Source organism: Oryzias latipes, chromosome 3 (genome assembly GCF_002234675.1).
Source record: "Oryzias latipes chromosome 3, ASM223467v1".
Lineage (NCBI taxonomy): Eukaryota > Metazoa > Chordata > Actinopteri > Beloniformes > Adrianichthyidae > Oryzias > Oryzias latipes.
Window position 1 is genome coordinate 12,584,754 of NC_019861.2, and position 18,987 is coordinate 12,603,740.

General features: G+C 35.8%; 1 protein-coding gene across 2 annotated transcripts in view; it reads right to left on the reverse strand.

Annotated features, from left to right (window-relative positions):
• Positions 1–15,184, reverse strand: part of map2k5 (mitogen-activated protein kinase kinase 5) — a 57,711-nt gene extending 42,527 nt beyond the window's left edge. The window contains exons 1-8 of one of the 2 annotated variants that reach the window (XM_004066963.4): positions 14,754–15,184; positions 14,490–14,538; positions 13,642–13,709; positions 4,807–4,876; positions 4,231–4,271; positions 2,486–2,553; positions 2,289–2,337; positions 448–512 (exon numbers count right to left, since the gene is read on the reverse strand). In XM_004066963.4, coding sequence (XP_004067011.1) covers positions 448–512; positions 2,289–2,337; positions 2,486–2,553; positions 4,231–4,271; positions 4,807–4,876; positions 13,642–13,709; positions 14,490–14,538; positions 14,754–14,879 — 536 coding nt within the window. In that variant the 5' untranslated portion in view covers positions 14,880–15,184. Of the gene's footprint in view, positions 1–447; positions 516–2,288; positions 2,338–2,485; positions 2,554–4,230; positions 4,272–4,806; positions 4,877–13,641; positions 13,710–14,489; positions 14,539–14,753 lie in introns of both variants that reach the window. The other variant, XM_011488200.2, reaches the window with a different exon arrangement.
• Between the last annotated feature and the right edge of the window lie 3,803 nt (positions 15,185–18,987).

An 18,987-nucleotide genomic window follows, 5' to 3' on the forward strand; every position in this document is an offset into this window, starting at 1 on the left:
AGGTCAACAATACATTTGTCTTTAGGAAGGAGCTCTTCATGGTGGCAGGTAAAGGGGTGAGCTATAGGACGATTAAGTCATTGGCTGTCACTTCTTATGGTGCCAAATCAATATTTAATATGTTTGCAACCTTCAAAGCAGAATAAATAAATGAAGGCACACGCACAAACCAGCCTGATAGATGTCACATCAAACAGAAAGAGACAAATGGACCACAGAGGGAGAGGTGGAGAACAGAGGAGTCTTTAGAGGAAGCTTTCTGTGGAGTAATGGGACATTTGGTCAGAGATTCTGACCAGAAAAACTCAAAAGGTCCCACTCAACCTAAAACTAACCACTGCTCCAGTAACATTATATTATAACCTTAACTTCCTATCTGTTATCATAGGTATCAACATCCATTGGTGTTTGGTTGGTGCATAAGCGTCAGAGCCAACAAATGCTTACTTGTAAACTGTGCCTCCATTTCCATGGCCAAGCAGCTCTTGATAGTGGATATCTTGGGCATTTATCTGCTGATCAACAAATAAGTGTAACACAAGAGTAGTTAAGTAATAGAATGACATAACCTACTCAACTTCTGACCTGCATTTGTAATTTAAGAACAATGACATACAGGGGGGTTGGAACATGGCTATCTGCAGGTATAAATAAGTCAGGCATTGGGTCATCACAAGTTCAGTGTCACAAAAGAGAAAAAAACAATATAATAAAACAAGGAAATCTACACAACTCTCGCTCTCTAATTCATAAAAAAGGGTATTGTGTTTTGGTGAGTAGAGCAGCGACTGATGTGGAGCATAAAAGTGATACATCCATTATTTTAATCTACATCACTTTGGATCAAAAAGCCATTTCATTTAAAGTAATTTAAAAAAAAATGCTTGTAGGTCATCTCTTTTTAGAAGCTCTGATCAATATGTATGTTTAAAAGACTTTTAATTGATTCATTTATTTGTTCAAGATTTAGGAAGAAGAATTTTACAGTTAAACTAGAAATCAACAGTTCTTCAGGTCAAATCGCAAAACATGTGTTCATATTTTTTGGAATGAAAAATATATATTTTTAAACTAAATATCCAAGCTGTACCTCAAACTAGTTAAAATATTTGTGATTTCCAAGTCATCTTCATGAAATGCATTATCAATAAATATGATGGAATCTCATGCGTAGTGGAGATGAATGGGTGGAGAGAATTGTGTAGATGATTAATGGATCTGGAAGTAGTTTTCCTCATTATCAAACTGGATTTTGTAATTTGGTGCAACAGTAGCAGAAACAAAGCAACCCCTAAACATGTAGCTTCCTAAAAAAGGTAACAATGGTCATTCTGGCAACTTAATCTTATTTCCACTGCATGTCTTCAAAAATGGAGGGCTTTGCCCATGAGTGCTTTTTCAAAATTGTAACTTGGTAGTCATTATACTGCTGCTGTATCAATGGCTTCTTCCTTGTAGAATGGCCTTTCAGACCATTTTGCCACTACAGTAGTTTGAAAGCGATTAAATACATCCTCAGCAGCTTATGCCAGCATTAAAAAAAGGCTTCTGTTCTTGTTCATTCTCAACACCACATTCCGTTCCCTAAAAAGTACATCCAATGAGTCTACAATGTATGCAAATGTTGCAATTAGTATACGAAAAGCCTCCAAAGCCAAGACTGTCATCATAATGTCAGTATTTTAAGGCAGATGAATCTCAGTGTGGAAACTTTTCATACTGAATTATGAAACAATGAATAAATATTGAGCTTCTTACTTCGTACAATTAGCAAAAAAAAATATTTTGGTCGACCTGACTAACCTAAAAATAAAAAGATTACCTTTTCATTTAGTGTATATAAGTTCAATCATTTAAAAAATGTGCCTCATAATTAAACAGAATTTGAATAGAAAGTAATTAAATGTTGATATATTTAAAGATGAGCAGACTCATTTGTTTAATTATTTCAGTTATATCAAAGAATGTAGTGTAAATAATACTGCTCTTTAAGTATGTCCAGTATCTTGAACCAAAAGGGTTCAAGGACAGGGTATAAGGAACTTCTTTTTAAATGGGTAAAAACAAAGTTCTAATGAATAAAAAACTCTAGTAAATTGCACAAATAGCTTGCTTAGCATCCAATATAGAATTTAAGAGACAATTACAACAAAAATACAAGTTTAGCTTTTAAAACATAAATGTGAGCATGTTCAAAAATAAGAATGGTTACATAACTCGCTCCAGTACAATAAATGTGACATTTTTAACCGAAGACTATCAAGATAAAGAGAATGAGACTCACTAACCTGCCCGTTTGTCAAGATCTTCTTGAGTTCAGCTGATGACTTTTTTAAGCTGAAGAACAAAAAAATACTTAATAATTGTTCCAAGAATAACATGAAAAACAGACAAAAATAATTTCCCTATCGTGGGATTAATAAAGTCCATCTATTTATCTATGCAAGTTGCAACATTTCATTGAAAAAGCAAGTGGAGAATTCACCTGTTGTTGGCTATGGAGTCAGATACAGCATGAGTGCTGTCACTTTCAGGGTTGGGTCTAGTATTGACCTGAAATAACAGTCATTCATTTGAAATTATATCAAAGGCAAGACACAGGCAGAGAGAAAACATTCGATTTCTGATCGTAAACAAAACCCGTGCTTTTCCCCATTGAATTGAATCGCACTTTATTTTTCTCACAAAGTAGAAATTCACCAGTCATAGCTGCTCAAGAGGAAAACAACTAACAATACAAATCACATATCAACCAAACAAGTAAATTAATGAATAGATGCATAAATAAATAATTTTGATGACATAGTTACACAGGTAAGTTGTGCAGCCTAAGTAGGAGTAAAAAGAGTATAATGTAACCCTTGTGCTATCCTCGGCACTTTAACTTTGGGAGTGGGGTCATCTAGACCACACAAGACAGTGCCCTAAACCTTTTTTCTTCAATGATTTGTGATCTTCACTGGTTTCCATGGATTACATGAAATCCTCTTCACCTTTATCCACCTTTGTCATGCAAGTCATAACACGTCGATGTAAGGTTCGGGTCATCTGAAACCCATAGGGTAGCACAAGGGTTGAGACAGCTGTATCTACACATAGGTAGAGCAAATTACAGCTTTAACAGGAAAAAAATGATAGATATTGGTCACCAAGAGCTCAATGGTAAATGAAAACATTCAAAATTTGATCAATTACTAAAGACTCCTATCCTAGATCTATTTCTTCTGCATCTATGTTTACTTCAATGACCTGAATACTTATCCCAGTTATTGAACACAAATTAAGAGATGAGACACTATAAAAGAAGGTACTAAAATAACTCTAATTGAGGTCAAAAGTCCAATCTGTTGGGTCCAAAAAAGGCAAAGAGATTTTCTCTTTAATTAGTGCCCAGGAAAACCTAATTTCAATGGAACACTGGGCTCCCCTAAGCCAATTACGTTGGTATTAAACCAGGAGAAAATAAGAGGAAAATCACCAAAGAACCAAAGGTTTTTCAAAGAACACCAACTTTTATAAGTGGACCTTTGACCTTAAAAAGCTGAAAAAATAGGGAAAAAGAGAAAGCCCACAATGAAGTGGCTGTAACCAAGGCTCCTATGAGAATACATTAAATAAAGTCATTTTGGTATTTCTGTGGGGGTTGATTTTATCATTGAAATGCAGATGGTTATAATGTGGATCAGTAGGAGAGACTGAGAACGTGTCAAGTCATTTAACCCATGATAATTAGCAACGGCTTTCAATAGCAACATATGCCAAACACAACATGGAAAAGAATCAGTGAAAGGCTATTTGGAGGCTTGTAATGACAATTTCACAGTCGAACAATGACGTGCTCTTTACAGCGCAATCTTTCTCCAGTCAATGCTGAAAATCCCCCAGTGGTATGGAATGAGAGAATCCTAACACTGAAGGGGAATCAGATTTTCACACAAACACCCCAAACCCAACTGACAATCCCAGAATAAGAACCAAGAACACATAGAGACTGAGCAGGAGGAGGGAGAGCGAAAGAGACAAGCCCCAAGACATGAACAGATAGATATCCCCTTGCATAAACATAGATGCAGAGAACAAGAGAATGAGTGAAAGAAAAGGAGAGCCTTGACTTCAATTGACATTTCAATAAGTGGAACACAGCGTTACCAATCCATTTGACTCAACTTCCCATATCCCCTCCCCTCCTTCCCCATGTAAGGCAGCTGAAACAATTATTGTGATACTTACCTTCAGGCCATGTATGTTCCGGATCCCTGGAGTCTTGCCGGCTGAAACAGTAATTGACTAGATTGTAGAGCACATCATTGGACCTTTTACAAATATGTTGAAAAGAAATCTGCTTTTTATAAATAATAAGAAAAAAAATATTGAAATAAGGGTTATACTGAAATTAGTTATAGACATGAAGTGATTGAGATGCAGGGCTCTTGAGACAGTTGATGGAAGGAGACAAAAACAGCCAAATTTAAAAAAAAAAAAAATAATAAAAAGAGGAAAAAAAACAACAAACTAGAAGGAGTTTAAGAGGGGCAAAGAAACATTTTTCATGCTGAGCGGGCCACAAACTATAAGTCAACATTTAAATTATGCATTAAAAATGAGATTCATATTAATCCACTTTAAGAATAAAAAAAAAAACAAAAAAACAGTGCAGGAGTTAAGGTGATGGATTAGCCAAAGAACAAATCTGGACCTCTGATGTCCTTGATGCGAAAGGTTTAAGCTAACACCTTAGCAAAGTAATCATACTGTATTTGTCTCTTGTGTAATGATGCTGCCGCATATCAGGAAGAGTCACCGTACCTCTTGGAAAAATTTGTAGAGGATCTGGCAGCAGTCCATTCATGCGTTGTTCATTTACTGTGTTTAAGTACTAAAGGGCAAAAGGAAAGAACAATTCAATGCGGTGTTCTGCATCTATTTATAAAACCAGTTTAAGGCTACTTACTACAGCCATTCAAGCTGCTACACATAAACACACAAAATAAAAGCAGGTACCTCCTCGCCTTAGTCTGTGGAGGATGATCTGCAGCTCTGATTGAATGTCAACACATGCAAAATGATTATTTCACGCGAGTCAACATGGAGCCACAGCTTGAAAAAAAAGGGAATTTTGAAAATCTGTTACTGGTTGAAAACCCCATGGGCTTGTTCTCCAAGACTCTTGCATTAACCCTTTTCTCTGCAGGTCAAGAGCTCACCTAACACTCATATTCTACAGGACTAACACAGACACACACACTCTCAGGCAGCCCAGCAGCCTGCCAAAGCAAACCGGTAACTGATGTTTCAGTTTCCCGAACCATCTGTTCCAACTGCGAATGTGTGTGAGCACGTGGTAAAAACAGGCCTCATACGAGACAAAGACACTTAAGATGTAGCGTACACATACATGAGTTAATTGTGTTTAATTTACTGTCCAGTGTGTACTACATGTGCATGACAGCATTATGCAAATGTGCGATCTTAGATTGGGGGGATGGAAGAAGTGGGGGGGACAATGGGACCAGGTATTGATCAGAATGGCTACCCAAGTGGCACAGCTGTTATTAAAAGGTCTATTTATCACTGTCAGATCCCCTTCTTCGCTCTTAGCTCTCTGCCTTCACCCTGCGGCACTTTCACTTGGCTACATTTGTACAATGGGAGTAATACTTAAAAAAAAAAAAGGGAAAAAGGAAACCTAAATGACACACTGTGTGTGTTTGCGGTTGCAGGAGTGGATCAGGCTTCACATACATTTAATTTTACGCTCAGCTAGCTTATTGATTACAGCGGCAATTACCACCTAATCTGTAGTAGGTGTGTTATTAAAAGAAAATTTCCATTCTTGGCCAATAACTAAACAGCGTCAGATCCCAAATACCATCACTCAGCCTTAAGGGACGTGTGAGAGAACAGCGAATGCATGAGTCTCCCCATCATTTGCACACTAAGGGGAAACGAGAGTAAAAGAATGGTGGATTCAGAACAACCATCTCCAGGGAAGCCGGTAGAGAAAGAGATGAGGTCATGTTTTTTTTAGCACCTGACATGGAGCGGTCTTTAACTTTGAACAGGGGCGTCTGTCTTTCAAGGCATCGAACAATGATTATAGATGCCTGGAAGTCTACCTGGTCTCTCAGGATCACAAGGCAATCAATGTTTTTTTTTTTCTTTTCGCACTGATGGGGAGGCCTTTCACAATAAATGCCCTCTGTACGCTGATGTCAGTTAGATGCTGAGCTGGTGCATTAATATTGTTCAAACATCACTGGCAAAACTTTTTGGTAACGCTTCCTTTTACAGTACAGTACTTACAGTGTACTTAATTGGTATTTACATGGTACTTATAGTGTAACTACTGGGTACTTTCAGGGTACTTACATGGTACTTTTTATGGAATTTACTGGGTACTTACAGTGTGTTTACATGGTACTTTCTATGGGACTTTACTGGGTACTTACATGGTACTTTTTGTGTCTACTCTGTACTTACATGGTACTTACTGTGTATTTATATGGTACAATTTGGTTCATACCTATGTGGTACATACTGGGTATTTATAATATTCTTACTGGGTATTTACATGTTGTGCAAAGGTGTCTTTTATGGTACTTACCACATGTAAGAAGAAGGTAAGTACAAATAAAGTACTTTGACCTTTAGGTCTGCACTCGCTGCATGTTTCATGGTATTTACCATGAATTTACCACAGAAACTACCCCTTAAGTACACTGAAACTGTAACTGTAAAAGAAAGTCAGCCCTATTTCCACTCAACTACATGGTACTTTCATTCCTAAATACTGGGTATGTTCACTTGAATATTACTTGGTACATACCCCTTAAGTACAATGAAACTGTAACTGTAAAAGAAAGTCAGCCCTATTTCCACTCTATTACATGGTACTTTCAGTAGTAAATGCTGGGTATGTACACGTATTACCATCCCGTACAGTGTACATACACACTTGGTCTTCTGACCTCACCACATGAGACAATGCTAACCTGTTGGTAAGGGTAAAGTAACTACATTGTAAAAACATATTCTGGCCTGATTACTTCTTGTAACATGAGGCAAGTTTAAAGAGAAACAAGACAGCAGTGAAAACAACAATCTTTAATATGATACATGTCTGCAGCATACAAAGTGTCATCACAATAAAATAGGTTTTAAGTACAAAACAGTGCAAAGGAGAATTCTAAAAAACACATTATTGGCCTGAGGGTCGTGCTTTTTGTCCATCAAAATTCTTTCAGCAGAGTTTGGTAACGGTGCAGGACTTCTTCAGGGTTTGTAACTGCAAGAAAATTCACAATATGAGCTCAAGTGAACATAAAAAGCAGAACGACTTTGATGAAGTACAAAATATATTTTACTTATTTAATCATTTCTGTAATGAGTTTGATAAATTTCTGTGAATTATTTTTCGCTTTGACTGTAATGCTTGAAATTAATCAATTATCCTCATTTATGAACATGACAATAAATTATTCACAACTTTATATTTTAGTTACATAAACAAGAACAACAAATAAGAAATCAAAGAAAAAAAATCAAAATTGCCATAAAAAAATCTAATTTGTTTAGACAAAGAATGACAAAAGCAATGTTTTAATTGGCAATTGCTGTGTGTATTTCTTCTTTATAAATATTATTCGCACCTACAATTTGCATTAGCATGAAAAACATTGCAGTGTAAAAGAAAAGAAAAAAATAAATAAATAGGCAATTTCAAATTCAACACAGTTATTCACAAAAATATGTTTTAATTTTCAAACATTTACATTCACTGTTGGGTGGTATTGTTGTCTCTATCATATTTGAAAATAAATAAATAAATAAAAATAAAATAAAAACGGCGAAAGAAAAGAAAATGGGGAAACGGCATTTAAACTCTTCATTAATGTAAATAATATGTCCACTTGGTGGATTTAGCTTACTTTAGCTTACTCTCCTGTGGCTTCACGGATTCGTCTGGAATGTCTTCTTCACCATAGCTGATGTAAAGCGGTAAAAAGACGGAAGTACGTCATCATTATTTTAAATAAACGCCTTTCTTTGATTTTCCCAGAAAGACGTGCGCTCAGTCAAACGAGCACAGGACAACAGACGTTATCATTTAGGCTACGTGCTTGTTTTACAGGTGCCCCTCTCCTGGTAAGTAACAACAATGTTTGTAGATTTTCATTACAAACTTTGAAAATGTATACACAAAATAACTGAAATTATTGCAGTAAGGTAGACAGGCTCTTACGTCACGTTTCAAACACAGAGATAGTGGCTTGAAATCACGAGGTTAGCTTCTTTATAAAGTTTGATCAGTTTAAATATTTACATGTAATTTATCCAATATTTAAAAAAAAAAAAAAACACTGGCTTACCTGCCAGATGAAGAGAAATTCAAACTGTTGCGCGCGCCTCGAGGCTCTCCGGATTAATCTGCACGTTCACTTTGGGGGTAGTTGTGCTGCATTCAAGTGCCCTGGGAATTTGCAACTTTACTTCCCCTGCCATACTTAACAAAAACACACACTCGGGGTGTTTTTAGTATTAAAACTAATTATTTAGCCTTGTTGTTTTACATATTTTCCTGACACTATATAATATATATTTAAAAAAGTTCATTTTTAGAACAATATTTAAAAAAAGTTAAGTTTTGAATAATTTATTATCATGTTTTTAAATGAGGATAGTACTTGATTAATTTCAAGCATTACAGTCAAAGCGATAAAAAAATTCATAGAGATTTATCAAACTCATTACAGAAATGATTAAATAAGTAACATTTATTTTGTATTGCATCAAAGTCGTTATGCTTTTTATGTTCACTTGAGCTCATATTGTGAATTTTCTTGCAGTTACAAACCCTGAAGAAGTCCTGCACCTTTACCAAACTGTACAAAAAGCACGACCCTCAGGCCAATAATGTGTTTTTTAGAATTCTCCTTTGTACTGTTTTGTACTTAAAACCTATTTTATTGTGATGACACTTTGTATGCTGCAGACATGTATCATATTAAAGATTGTTGTTTTCACTGCTGTCTTGTTTCTCTTTAAACTTGCCTCATGTTACAAGAAGTAATCAGGCCAGTATATTTTTTTTACAATGTAGTTACTTTACCCTTACCAACAGGTTAGCATTGTCTCATGTGGTGAGGTCAGAAGACCAAGTGTGTTCATGTACACTGTACGGGAAGGTAATAAGTGGCATTTACTACTGAAAGTACCATGTAATAGAGTGGAAATAGGTCTGACTTTCTTTTACAGTACAGTTTCATTGTACTTAAGGGGTAAGTACCAAGTACTATTCAAGTGAACATACCCGGTATTTAGTAATGAAAGTACCATGTAATAGAGTGGAAATAGGTCTGACTTTCTTTTACAGTACAGCTTCATTGTACTTAAGGGGTAAGTACCAAGTACTATTCAAGTGAACATACCCGGTATTTAGTAATGAAAGTACCATGTAGTTGAGTGGAAATAGGGCTGACTTTCTTTTACAGTTACAGTTTCACTGTACTTAAGGGGTAAGTACCAAGTACTATTCAAGTGAACATACCCAGTATTTAGTAATGAAAGTACCATGTAGTTGAGTGGAAATAGGGCTGACTTTCTTTTACAGTTACAGTTTCACTGTACTTAAGGGGTAGTTTCTGTGGTAAATTCATGGTAAATACCATGAAACGTGCAGCGAGTGCAGACCTAAAGGTCAAGGTACTTTATTTGTACTTACCTTGTTCTTACATGTGGTAAGTACCATAAAAGACACCTTTGCACAACATGTAAATACCCAGTAAGAATATTATAAATACTCAGTATGTACCACATAGGTATGAACCAAATAGTACCATATAAATACACAGTAAGTACAATGTAAGTACAGAGTAGACACAAAAAGTACCATGTAAATACCCAGTAAAGTACCATAGAAAGTAACATGTAAACACACTGTAAGTACCCAGTAAATTCCATAAAAAGTACCATGTAAGTACCCTGAAAGTACCCAGTGGTTACACTATAAGTACCATGTAAATACCACTTAAGTACACTGTAAGTACTGTACTGTAAAAGAAAGCGTTACCAACTTTTTTAATAGAAAGTGTTAAATCAAGTGTTAAAAGAAAAAAACCTGTTTTATTATTTGACAGCATGACAGTACATTTATAATCAGAAACGTACACAGACAAAACCAGCAGCACACACAAATTGACAGGCTAAATAATTCATCCCATCTTTCACCTAACATGCAGGTTCCCTTAATTCCTATTAATTTCACATAATGGCTGTCTGCTCACCTGGAATTAATATCACTGATGTCAAAATCCACTGAGGTCTCTATGGAGGCCAAATGACAACTACAGCAAACAACCACAAATAGAAAAAAATGCATACAAAGTAACTGACTAGTTTAAATTATATTCCAGCGGGTTTCAGTATTTTCCAAGTGATCAGCAGCTTTTTATTTACTTGGCTGTCCCAGGAGAAGAAACCCATTACAGAGCTCCTGGATTTATTTGACAAAAATTCACAAATGGATGTTTTGAGGGTGTAAAGAAATGCAGAGTTGATACAAAATATTTGTTCATGGTACAATGAATGTGTGTCAGGGTCGTACATTAATATTCACTTCAGACATGTCACATGATCTCATGTAGAAAGAACTAAGTGCTGCGATGTGGAACGTTTCTCCAAATAACTGCCATCAGCAATTATTAATAAATAAAAAAATAAGAAAGAAATGAAAACCCCCAAAAGGATTAAATGATTTGTATATTTGTGATGTTTGGATGTTTTCAATTATTGTTCATTTCACCTGAGATCCATCAGAAGGAAAAAAAAAACATGGAAAAGTGTGAAAAAAAGAGCTGAGGTCAAAGGTTTTTGTGTTTTCATTTTGGATTTGCAACACTCAACACAACATCTGCCTGAGTTTGCGCAATAACCCCGCCACCCAGTGCTACTTAATGATTAAAAAGCAACCACAAGTGATAAAACGGTCAAGAAAAAAAACAAAAAAACAGAAGAGAGTGTAAATTATGCCTGTGGCAGTAGCAACATCATTGTGAGCTGATGGGGGGTAAAAGACATCCATAGCTGAAAGTAGATTTTGAACAATTCTGGAGCCTGGAGGGGGGGTTGCTCTTTAATGAGGCAAAACTTTAAGTACTGAATAATAAATAATAAAAATTGACAGTTCATTTAGTTTTCAGTGTACCTCATAAAAAACCTCATTACATGCCATTACTCTTACTGTCCATGACATGATCAGTAAATATGGTGGAATATTAAAATAGATTGCAGTACCCAGTGGAGATTGAATGGGTGGAGAGAACTGTGTACCGTAGATGCTTTAGTGGATTTGAAAGTAGTTTTCCTCATCATCAAACGGAGTTTTGAAATACGGTTAACATCACTTAGCCATTTTCAAATTCTACAGAAACCGAGCCGACACAGATGAACACAATTGTTGTCCGAGTCCAGATGAGCTAAAATCACTTTTCCAAAGCAGAATTACAGCCTCAACTTCAGTTTTACAACAAACTGTCAGCATTAGGGCTGTAACGATACGCTAAAATCTCAATTTGGTTTGATTACGAATTCCACAGAGTTCGGTACGTTTCGGTTCAGTACTGTGTTTAACAAAACTGCCTGATATGACTTGCTATTTTATGAACTATTATTTTATTGTTATTTATTGTGTGTGTTTTGCTGCCCCACACCTGAGTTTCTCCCTTGAGGTATTAATAAAGTTTTTATCTATCTATCTATCTATCTATCTATCTATCTATCTATCTATCTATCTATCTATCTATCTATCTATCTATCTATCTATCTATCTATCTATCTATCTATCTATCTATCTATCTATCCATCTCTTTTCTGTATTTTTTCAGTACACAAAAGGCAGAAAAAAATTACTTACAAAATGCATTTATTGGTTTCACATAACAATGAATAAAATTGAACTATGTAGATGATCTGCTCAATGATCAAATAAGAAAAACTATTAGCTGCCATGAACGAAAAACTTTGGATAGTTAACACTGGCCTGAAAAAAAACATTTTAACTTGCACATTTTTTTTTCTTGTAGACCCGGTTGTTACAGTCGGGTGATGCCGTTTTAAGTTCGTTAACAGATTAGATGTGTTACTGTGGCATACGCTATCTTTGTGTAACAATGTTGACACACAGCATTGGACTTATCCAATTGTCTCTTCCCTTCATGGATGCTGACAACAAAGCCAAAGTGTTCGCACACAGAAGAGCGTAAGGAGATGGGGGGGGGGGGGGGGGGGGAGTCATCTCTAGCCTCACGTCTGCATTAGCCTTATGTTTACATGCTTACTGTCCGTCACCTAATTGCATCACGGAGGACACTCATGGCTAACATTACTTCCGCCCGACGACCTGGGGGTTAGCCCTGCCTATAGCCACTAAGACTCATGGGAAGTGTGAAATCTTGTGTGTTGAATTCTTCACCATCACTGAGAGAGCTATGAAGAGAAGTGAGGTTCATGTTGTGACGCTGTTCGTGTGTGTTCTTAATAAATGGATTTTAAACCCGGAAACGACAGTCAACGCAGCTAGTTAATCAGCAGCTTGGCTCTCGTTTCCCTGCTACGAGTGACAAAGCAGCTGGGACGTTACAATGCATATATAGGAAAAAAAAGAAAGAACGTACCGAAACCGTACAGAAGTGAACCGAACCAAAACTGCCGTACCGAAAAGGTTCGGTTGAACTCTGTGTATCGTTATACCCCTAGTCAGCATCTATAAATCATTTTTCCAAATTAGAATGAAGGCAATTAATTTTCATTGTAACCTTTCTGGATTTAAGAAACAAATACCAGATTTTAAAACTTAAAACAAAAAAGGGTTAAATAACATTAAAGGCATTTTCATCCTCAAAGACGACATTCAGGGCATGGATTTCAATGTCAATTAAACAACACAGTGCAGAACGCTGGAAAAGTATATTTTTCCTTCAAAAGTAAATGCGAGAGTGAGATGTGACCTACATGTGAAAGTCTTTTCCCTGACCTTCATTGATGTCAAACAAAGTCGAACTGCTTCAATGCTAAAGTTTTACTGTCTGGAACTCCTAAATTTAACGTAGTAATTGAGGCATGTGGAGTCTAGTTCTTGTGTTTTCTTGTAGTTTCTTTGACCTTGATATGAAGTTGCTGAGACATGTACTCCTGAAAAGACCATGTTGAATACTTTCGCTTTATAACATCCTTGCAAAGCAAAACAATGATCCTAAAATTATTTGGGAATGCCCTTGTGCCCCTGCCAACATGGAATGGAAGGTAATAGTGCTTCACCCCTCCTTCACATATCTCAATTCTTAAAAGGTAAGAAAAAGAAGAGCTTTTATGGGTCACTATACTTGCTGATGGCAAGTACGAAAATATTGAATTCAGGTACTTATCTGTCTCAAGTGGTGTAGAGTAGAAACAGCTTTCTGGCCCTTTATAATTTCCATAAAGGCTATATATTTTATAACGTCAAGATTTGTAAAACTCTTCAAATAAAAAAGAATTTCTTTGTCAAGTGTCTCTACTTACTTTATTATTCAAAAAGCAGATGTTCACCACACAACCTCTGAAAGTTGAATGCATAAAAACACAATAATAGAAAAAAGTACTTACGTATGACAACATGGCTTTGAGTTCTTCATCACTTCTGACCGTGATTCTGTCTCCCACCTCATCTTCATCTTAAAAATTAAATGAGAAAAGAAAAGAAGTATTACAAACAGTAAAGCAAATAACCCAAAGCTCAGGCAACCTTGTGAGATTCAATGAAGCCCATTTTTTCATCCTGTCAAAAATGGAAAAACTCCAAGCCAATAAAAATACATTTATTGTTTATATTTTTAAATATCAATAGCTATAAGAGATTTATCATCAATAACCTTGATCTTTAGACAAACCAAAATTTATTAGATGTCAACTAGATTAAGCTGGAAAAAAGAGATGCATCACTATGTATGCAATGATGAAATGCTGCAGCGCTCCTTCTTCTTATTCTATGCTGTTAAATAAGGACATTAACTTAAATTATAATACAGAAATCAAACAGGTGGTCTTTTTAAGTGAAAAGCTTGTAAATCAAGGTTACAAATACACACCATCAATAAACTTTTGTCAACCACATTATTAGGTTTTTTTTGCGTTACTATAAAAATGCTTTTTTAAGGTTCTTTTTCTGTCTCTGATTAAGTGAATCTGTTTTGTTATTCTAAGTAACTTCTGCTATCTGTTGTTCAGAACTCTTCTTAGAAATATCAGATATTTTGTTTCGCTAAGGCAATGTAATGTTTTAGTTCATGTTTAACATGGAAAAAATGAAATAAACAAACAATAACAAACAGATAATTTGTGTTGTGTAAATTGTTAAAAAAAACAAAACAAAAAAAAAAACAAGAATTAATGATGGGGGAGTCCCACAGAAACTGTTCTTGTTTCTGTACAGTAACTGAGGAAGAAGAACTTACATTCAAATGCCGTGACAGTAGCTTCTGGCATCACATCCCTGATTGCGACCTGAAGAGTTTGGTACCAAAATTACTTAATTTATCACAAACTCAAAAGCAAACATTGCAGCGGAAATACGTGAACACCTGGAGGGAGAATGACTTAGTTTTATAGACATAAAATATAATGTTCCTTCTTAAATAAGACATTTATGTCAAGACTAAAGAGATAGTTAACAAAACAACTATGATCTCTGATTGAATCTCTCCAGCTTTAAAACTCACCATCAAGTCATTGAAGTTCAGAAGAGATGCAGAGTCCACGGACGAGTCCATGTCTCCCAGCGGTGTTTTTATGCGGATTACTATAGCCTCGTTGTCCATTTCAAACATGCTATTTGAAATTAACATATATAAAGAGACGCAAGCCTCATAATACTGGGTTGACTCTCAAGGCTAAGCTAACTTCCTGTTGTGTTTTGCTAGCATGCTAATTAACTTTGGTGATACGATGACACGAAAACTTTTCCTTCTCAGCTGAGTCACTTCAAACTGAGATGTCACGCTATAACCACCCAAGCTGTTAACCGTAAAACCTGAATGTATTTCTGCGTACACTGTTATGATAAGTTTTACCCGCTGTAATTTATCAATGTTTAGCTGTGAAGCTAGCTCACAGGAAATTGCTGTCGCGGTGTTCACATATCAACATCCGCTTAGGGAATTTCAAAACAAAAGACATTTACTGTTTCTCGCTCATTTCAAAATATAAAAATGAAAACTGATTTGTTTTAATAAACACGGCATTTTCTGCAAACATAAATTTGTTTTATGTTGTTTTAAAAAATTAAGTCAAAGGTCTAAATTGATTTAAAAAGTGTGCATGCATATAAATAAAAACATGTGTTTTGTACTAAATGTCTTTGTTTAAAATAACAAGAACATCATTAACTTGTACAATTAGACTTTGGCCAAGTGTATTACTGTTGACAAATACTATTTTACTTGTTTGATCATTGACATTTCTCATTTCTGCTAAAGAAAAAAAAAAGGGGGGGGGGGGTTGTAATATTCGTCTATTGCAAAGTTTCATGTTAAAAAAACTTTACAAAGAACATTTCACAAAAGCAGCATTGGGAGACAGTTTTAGATATTCTCACAATAACTACTTCTGTGCTGAAATACATGTATTTCCACTCAATTTACCATCAGAAGGCATTGCTCTGTCCTGTACAAACTTATAATGTAAGATAATCTTTTATGTATACTGAATCCCACCTCACAGATACAGCTTTTTGTAAGAAAACAAATTCTTTTAGGTTAACATAAAGTATAGAAAAAAGTAAGATAGAGATTTTAAAAGGATTTCAAATGTTCAAGTGACACATGCTGTGTGCTTACAAATTGTTACCTTGGATTATGGATGTTTAATAGAGTTTCTACATTCTACTAGTGATTTTAACAGTCTAAGGTTTTTTGGTTTCCACAAATATGTTTTTATTTTAAAATGTAATATCTAGACAAATAATATCTCCTGCTAATATCAACAAATTTGACACCTGAGTGTGTTTGCGTAAACTATGTGTGATGATGCGATTCAATTGAATCGGTTAGTTCAAAAGGGGCCCAAGTCCAAGAAGTTTGTTTTTCCAGGAAATGATTTTAATTGTATAGTTTAAAGGGAGGCTACACCAAATGATTTAATACTTTACCCAGATTTAGCACCAGTTCATAGCTTATAAATGATATAATATGAAGCAACTCACTTTTATAATTTCAAAGGACTAGCAAACTAAAATCTCTGGACTTGGGCCCTTCTTGAATTAAACAGGGGCGCTGCCATATTGGATAACTAGTGCTGCCATCTATGGGATAAACCATAATGCATGCTAAATGTCAAGCATAGTCAATACATTACAACAGACTTGGGACTTTTTTGCACATAATCAGGTAGCTTATCCCTTGAAGACCATAGAACAAATAATATCTCTATTTTGAAACTTTTGAACTAAACGATTCAATTCTACTTTTCCACAATATGTATATCCATACAACTCAGAATGAAACAAAGGAAAACAATACAGTTAATGGAGGCAACGCTTATATTGCCAGTGTCAGTGGTCTTCAAAAGAAGCATTTAACCCCCCACCCCCACGTCCCCACCCTGACCTCAAGATGAACTCTTTGTATCTTAATCTCTTTTAAGGCGTCAGCTAAACATATTGTGTCGGGTTAACTCCAGCTGTCCCTGCAACTCTGTGTTAAACAAATAAATATTTACAGAGAACTTACATGTAGAGAGATACTTACATGTATATATATGTATATGTATATATATATATATATATATATATATATATATATATATATATATATATATATATATATATATATATATATATATATATATATATATATATATATATATATATATATATATATATATATATATATATATATATATATATGACTGATCACATCATTTACAGCTGCACCAATAGCTGGGCTGGGTTAAAGACCCATTGATTTTCATGTAATGCTGGAAATTATTACTTTTCCTAATTGTTACAGGAGTGTAAAGAGGAAACAAAACAGGGCTGCCGGGCGTTCTGATTGATGCCTCCGCCATACCTTCTATCAGATGAAAAGCACAGGATCTATACGGCACTTTGTCAAACATACTCTCCCAGGGCTTGACGTTAGGTCCTCCTGCTTTAGGGGCAAGCAGGATGAAGCCCAGTCAGCAATCCTCATTATCAGAAATCAAACTCCTGACTTAGCTGTGAGGAGAAAGTGGAAAAGGTAGGCCAGAATTCACTGTCTGGTAATTAAGAGCCATTTTATAAGGCCTCCTTTCTTTCTCCACACCTTTTTTTCTCGTTATTGACAAGCTGCTTAGCTCAAAGTGAGACCAGTTTGACTCTAAATATATGAGGCTCACTTATTTAACTTTCTCAGCAAAGACATAAAAGGGAGTAAACGAGGCAGAAATGATTCCTCACTTAAAGATTGCCATTTTTTACTCCATTATAATTTTGTTTGTGGCTGCTTGTTGTGTGTCGCTAATTCTCCTTCTCTTCTGATGATTATTATTTCATTAGTCCAAGTCAAATGTATTGGTTGGCTTGTTGTGTTTACTGATTAATGAGCCAAAGGCTATGTTGTCTTCTTTCACTGTAGGGCTGCTAAAGACGATCTTGAAATGCTGTTTGTCTGCTTGTAAAGGATTGATCAATCCCTTGGAATATTGATTCTTGCTTTGCAGCTTTCCGTCTATTATTCCCCTTAATAGCAAGAGTAATTATTCAAGCTCAAATGTGTGAGCGTGTACAGTTTGAAGACTTGTTTACCTTAATAAATCCTGTAATAGGTGGAAATATCAGAGGATCTGAAACTCCAGTTCAGTGAAAACCTGTCCCACCACCTGTCTGGGGCCACATGTCAACCCCTGTATTCAGATGCAAACCCTCCGGTTGAAATAGTGATATGTCTCATCAGCCTTGAGGCCCGAAGCTGGTTGTTTATCGGTGCTGCCAGAGTCTAGGATCAGATCGATACTATACCCCCTCACACGGGCTCCAAATAGAGGTCAGGACGTGTGGAGGGTTATGGCACTTCAGTGGATATGAATTGCCAGAGCCACCACTGTCATTTGTTACGTCTTCTTTTAAAGTTCATCTCAAAGTTGACCTGTGATAAAGCACGGGGAGTTTGGGAGTCACTCGCATAAGAGTTATGTGGAAATGTAGCAGCTCATGGACAAGCTGGTTGGAGACAAATGGATTGTGTGAGTAACTCTCAGGTCTCTGAGCAGCCTGCTTTTGCTATCGTTCCAAGTGTTTCAAATTCATCTCAGAGGTCCACTTTATAGCTGCGCATTGTTCCTAATAAAACAGAAATATTGCCTCCTTGCTGACCTGCTCATATGGGGCCACAGGAAAATTTATGGAGTGTGTCTCTTCCGTGGAAGCTGGTTTTTAACAAAGCCTCACATAAATAGTACAATATCAGATCATCCAGGCTCCGGTCAGATTGCACTCCTGAAGTGATTAAGTTAACTTTTGAAATGTTGGATGTAACCATTAGACCCATTGTTTAGATTCATCAACTATTACAAATAAATTTTTCCCATGAAAGCACAGCACTGGATAGTGTCCAGTCCAGTAGTCTGATCTTAAAATTATGATAAAAATGAGTTCACAGCTGATGGTTCTCCTGAATGCTGCTGCTGCTGCTCAGTTCTTGTAGGATGAAAACAAAACATTATATAACATTAATTACGTATTTCGTACTCCTGACTCTTCATTGTAATGCTTCAAATTTGTAGTTTTATTTTTGTAGAGACAGCATACAGTATCTCTCCAGTTTGTTGTTTCTCTTACACAGAAAATGTGTTGTCATTGCCTTTCTCCAAGTTCGAAATCTGTTTTTTTTTTCAAGCTCTTCCAGGCAAAAGAGCCCTTGAGAGGACAGCTCTGTGGTTGGTCTTTTTTTGTGATTAAATGAAATTCCATCTCCA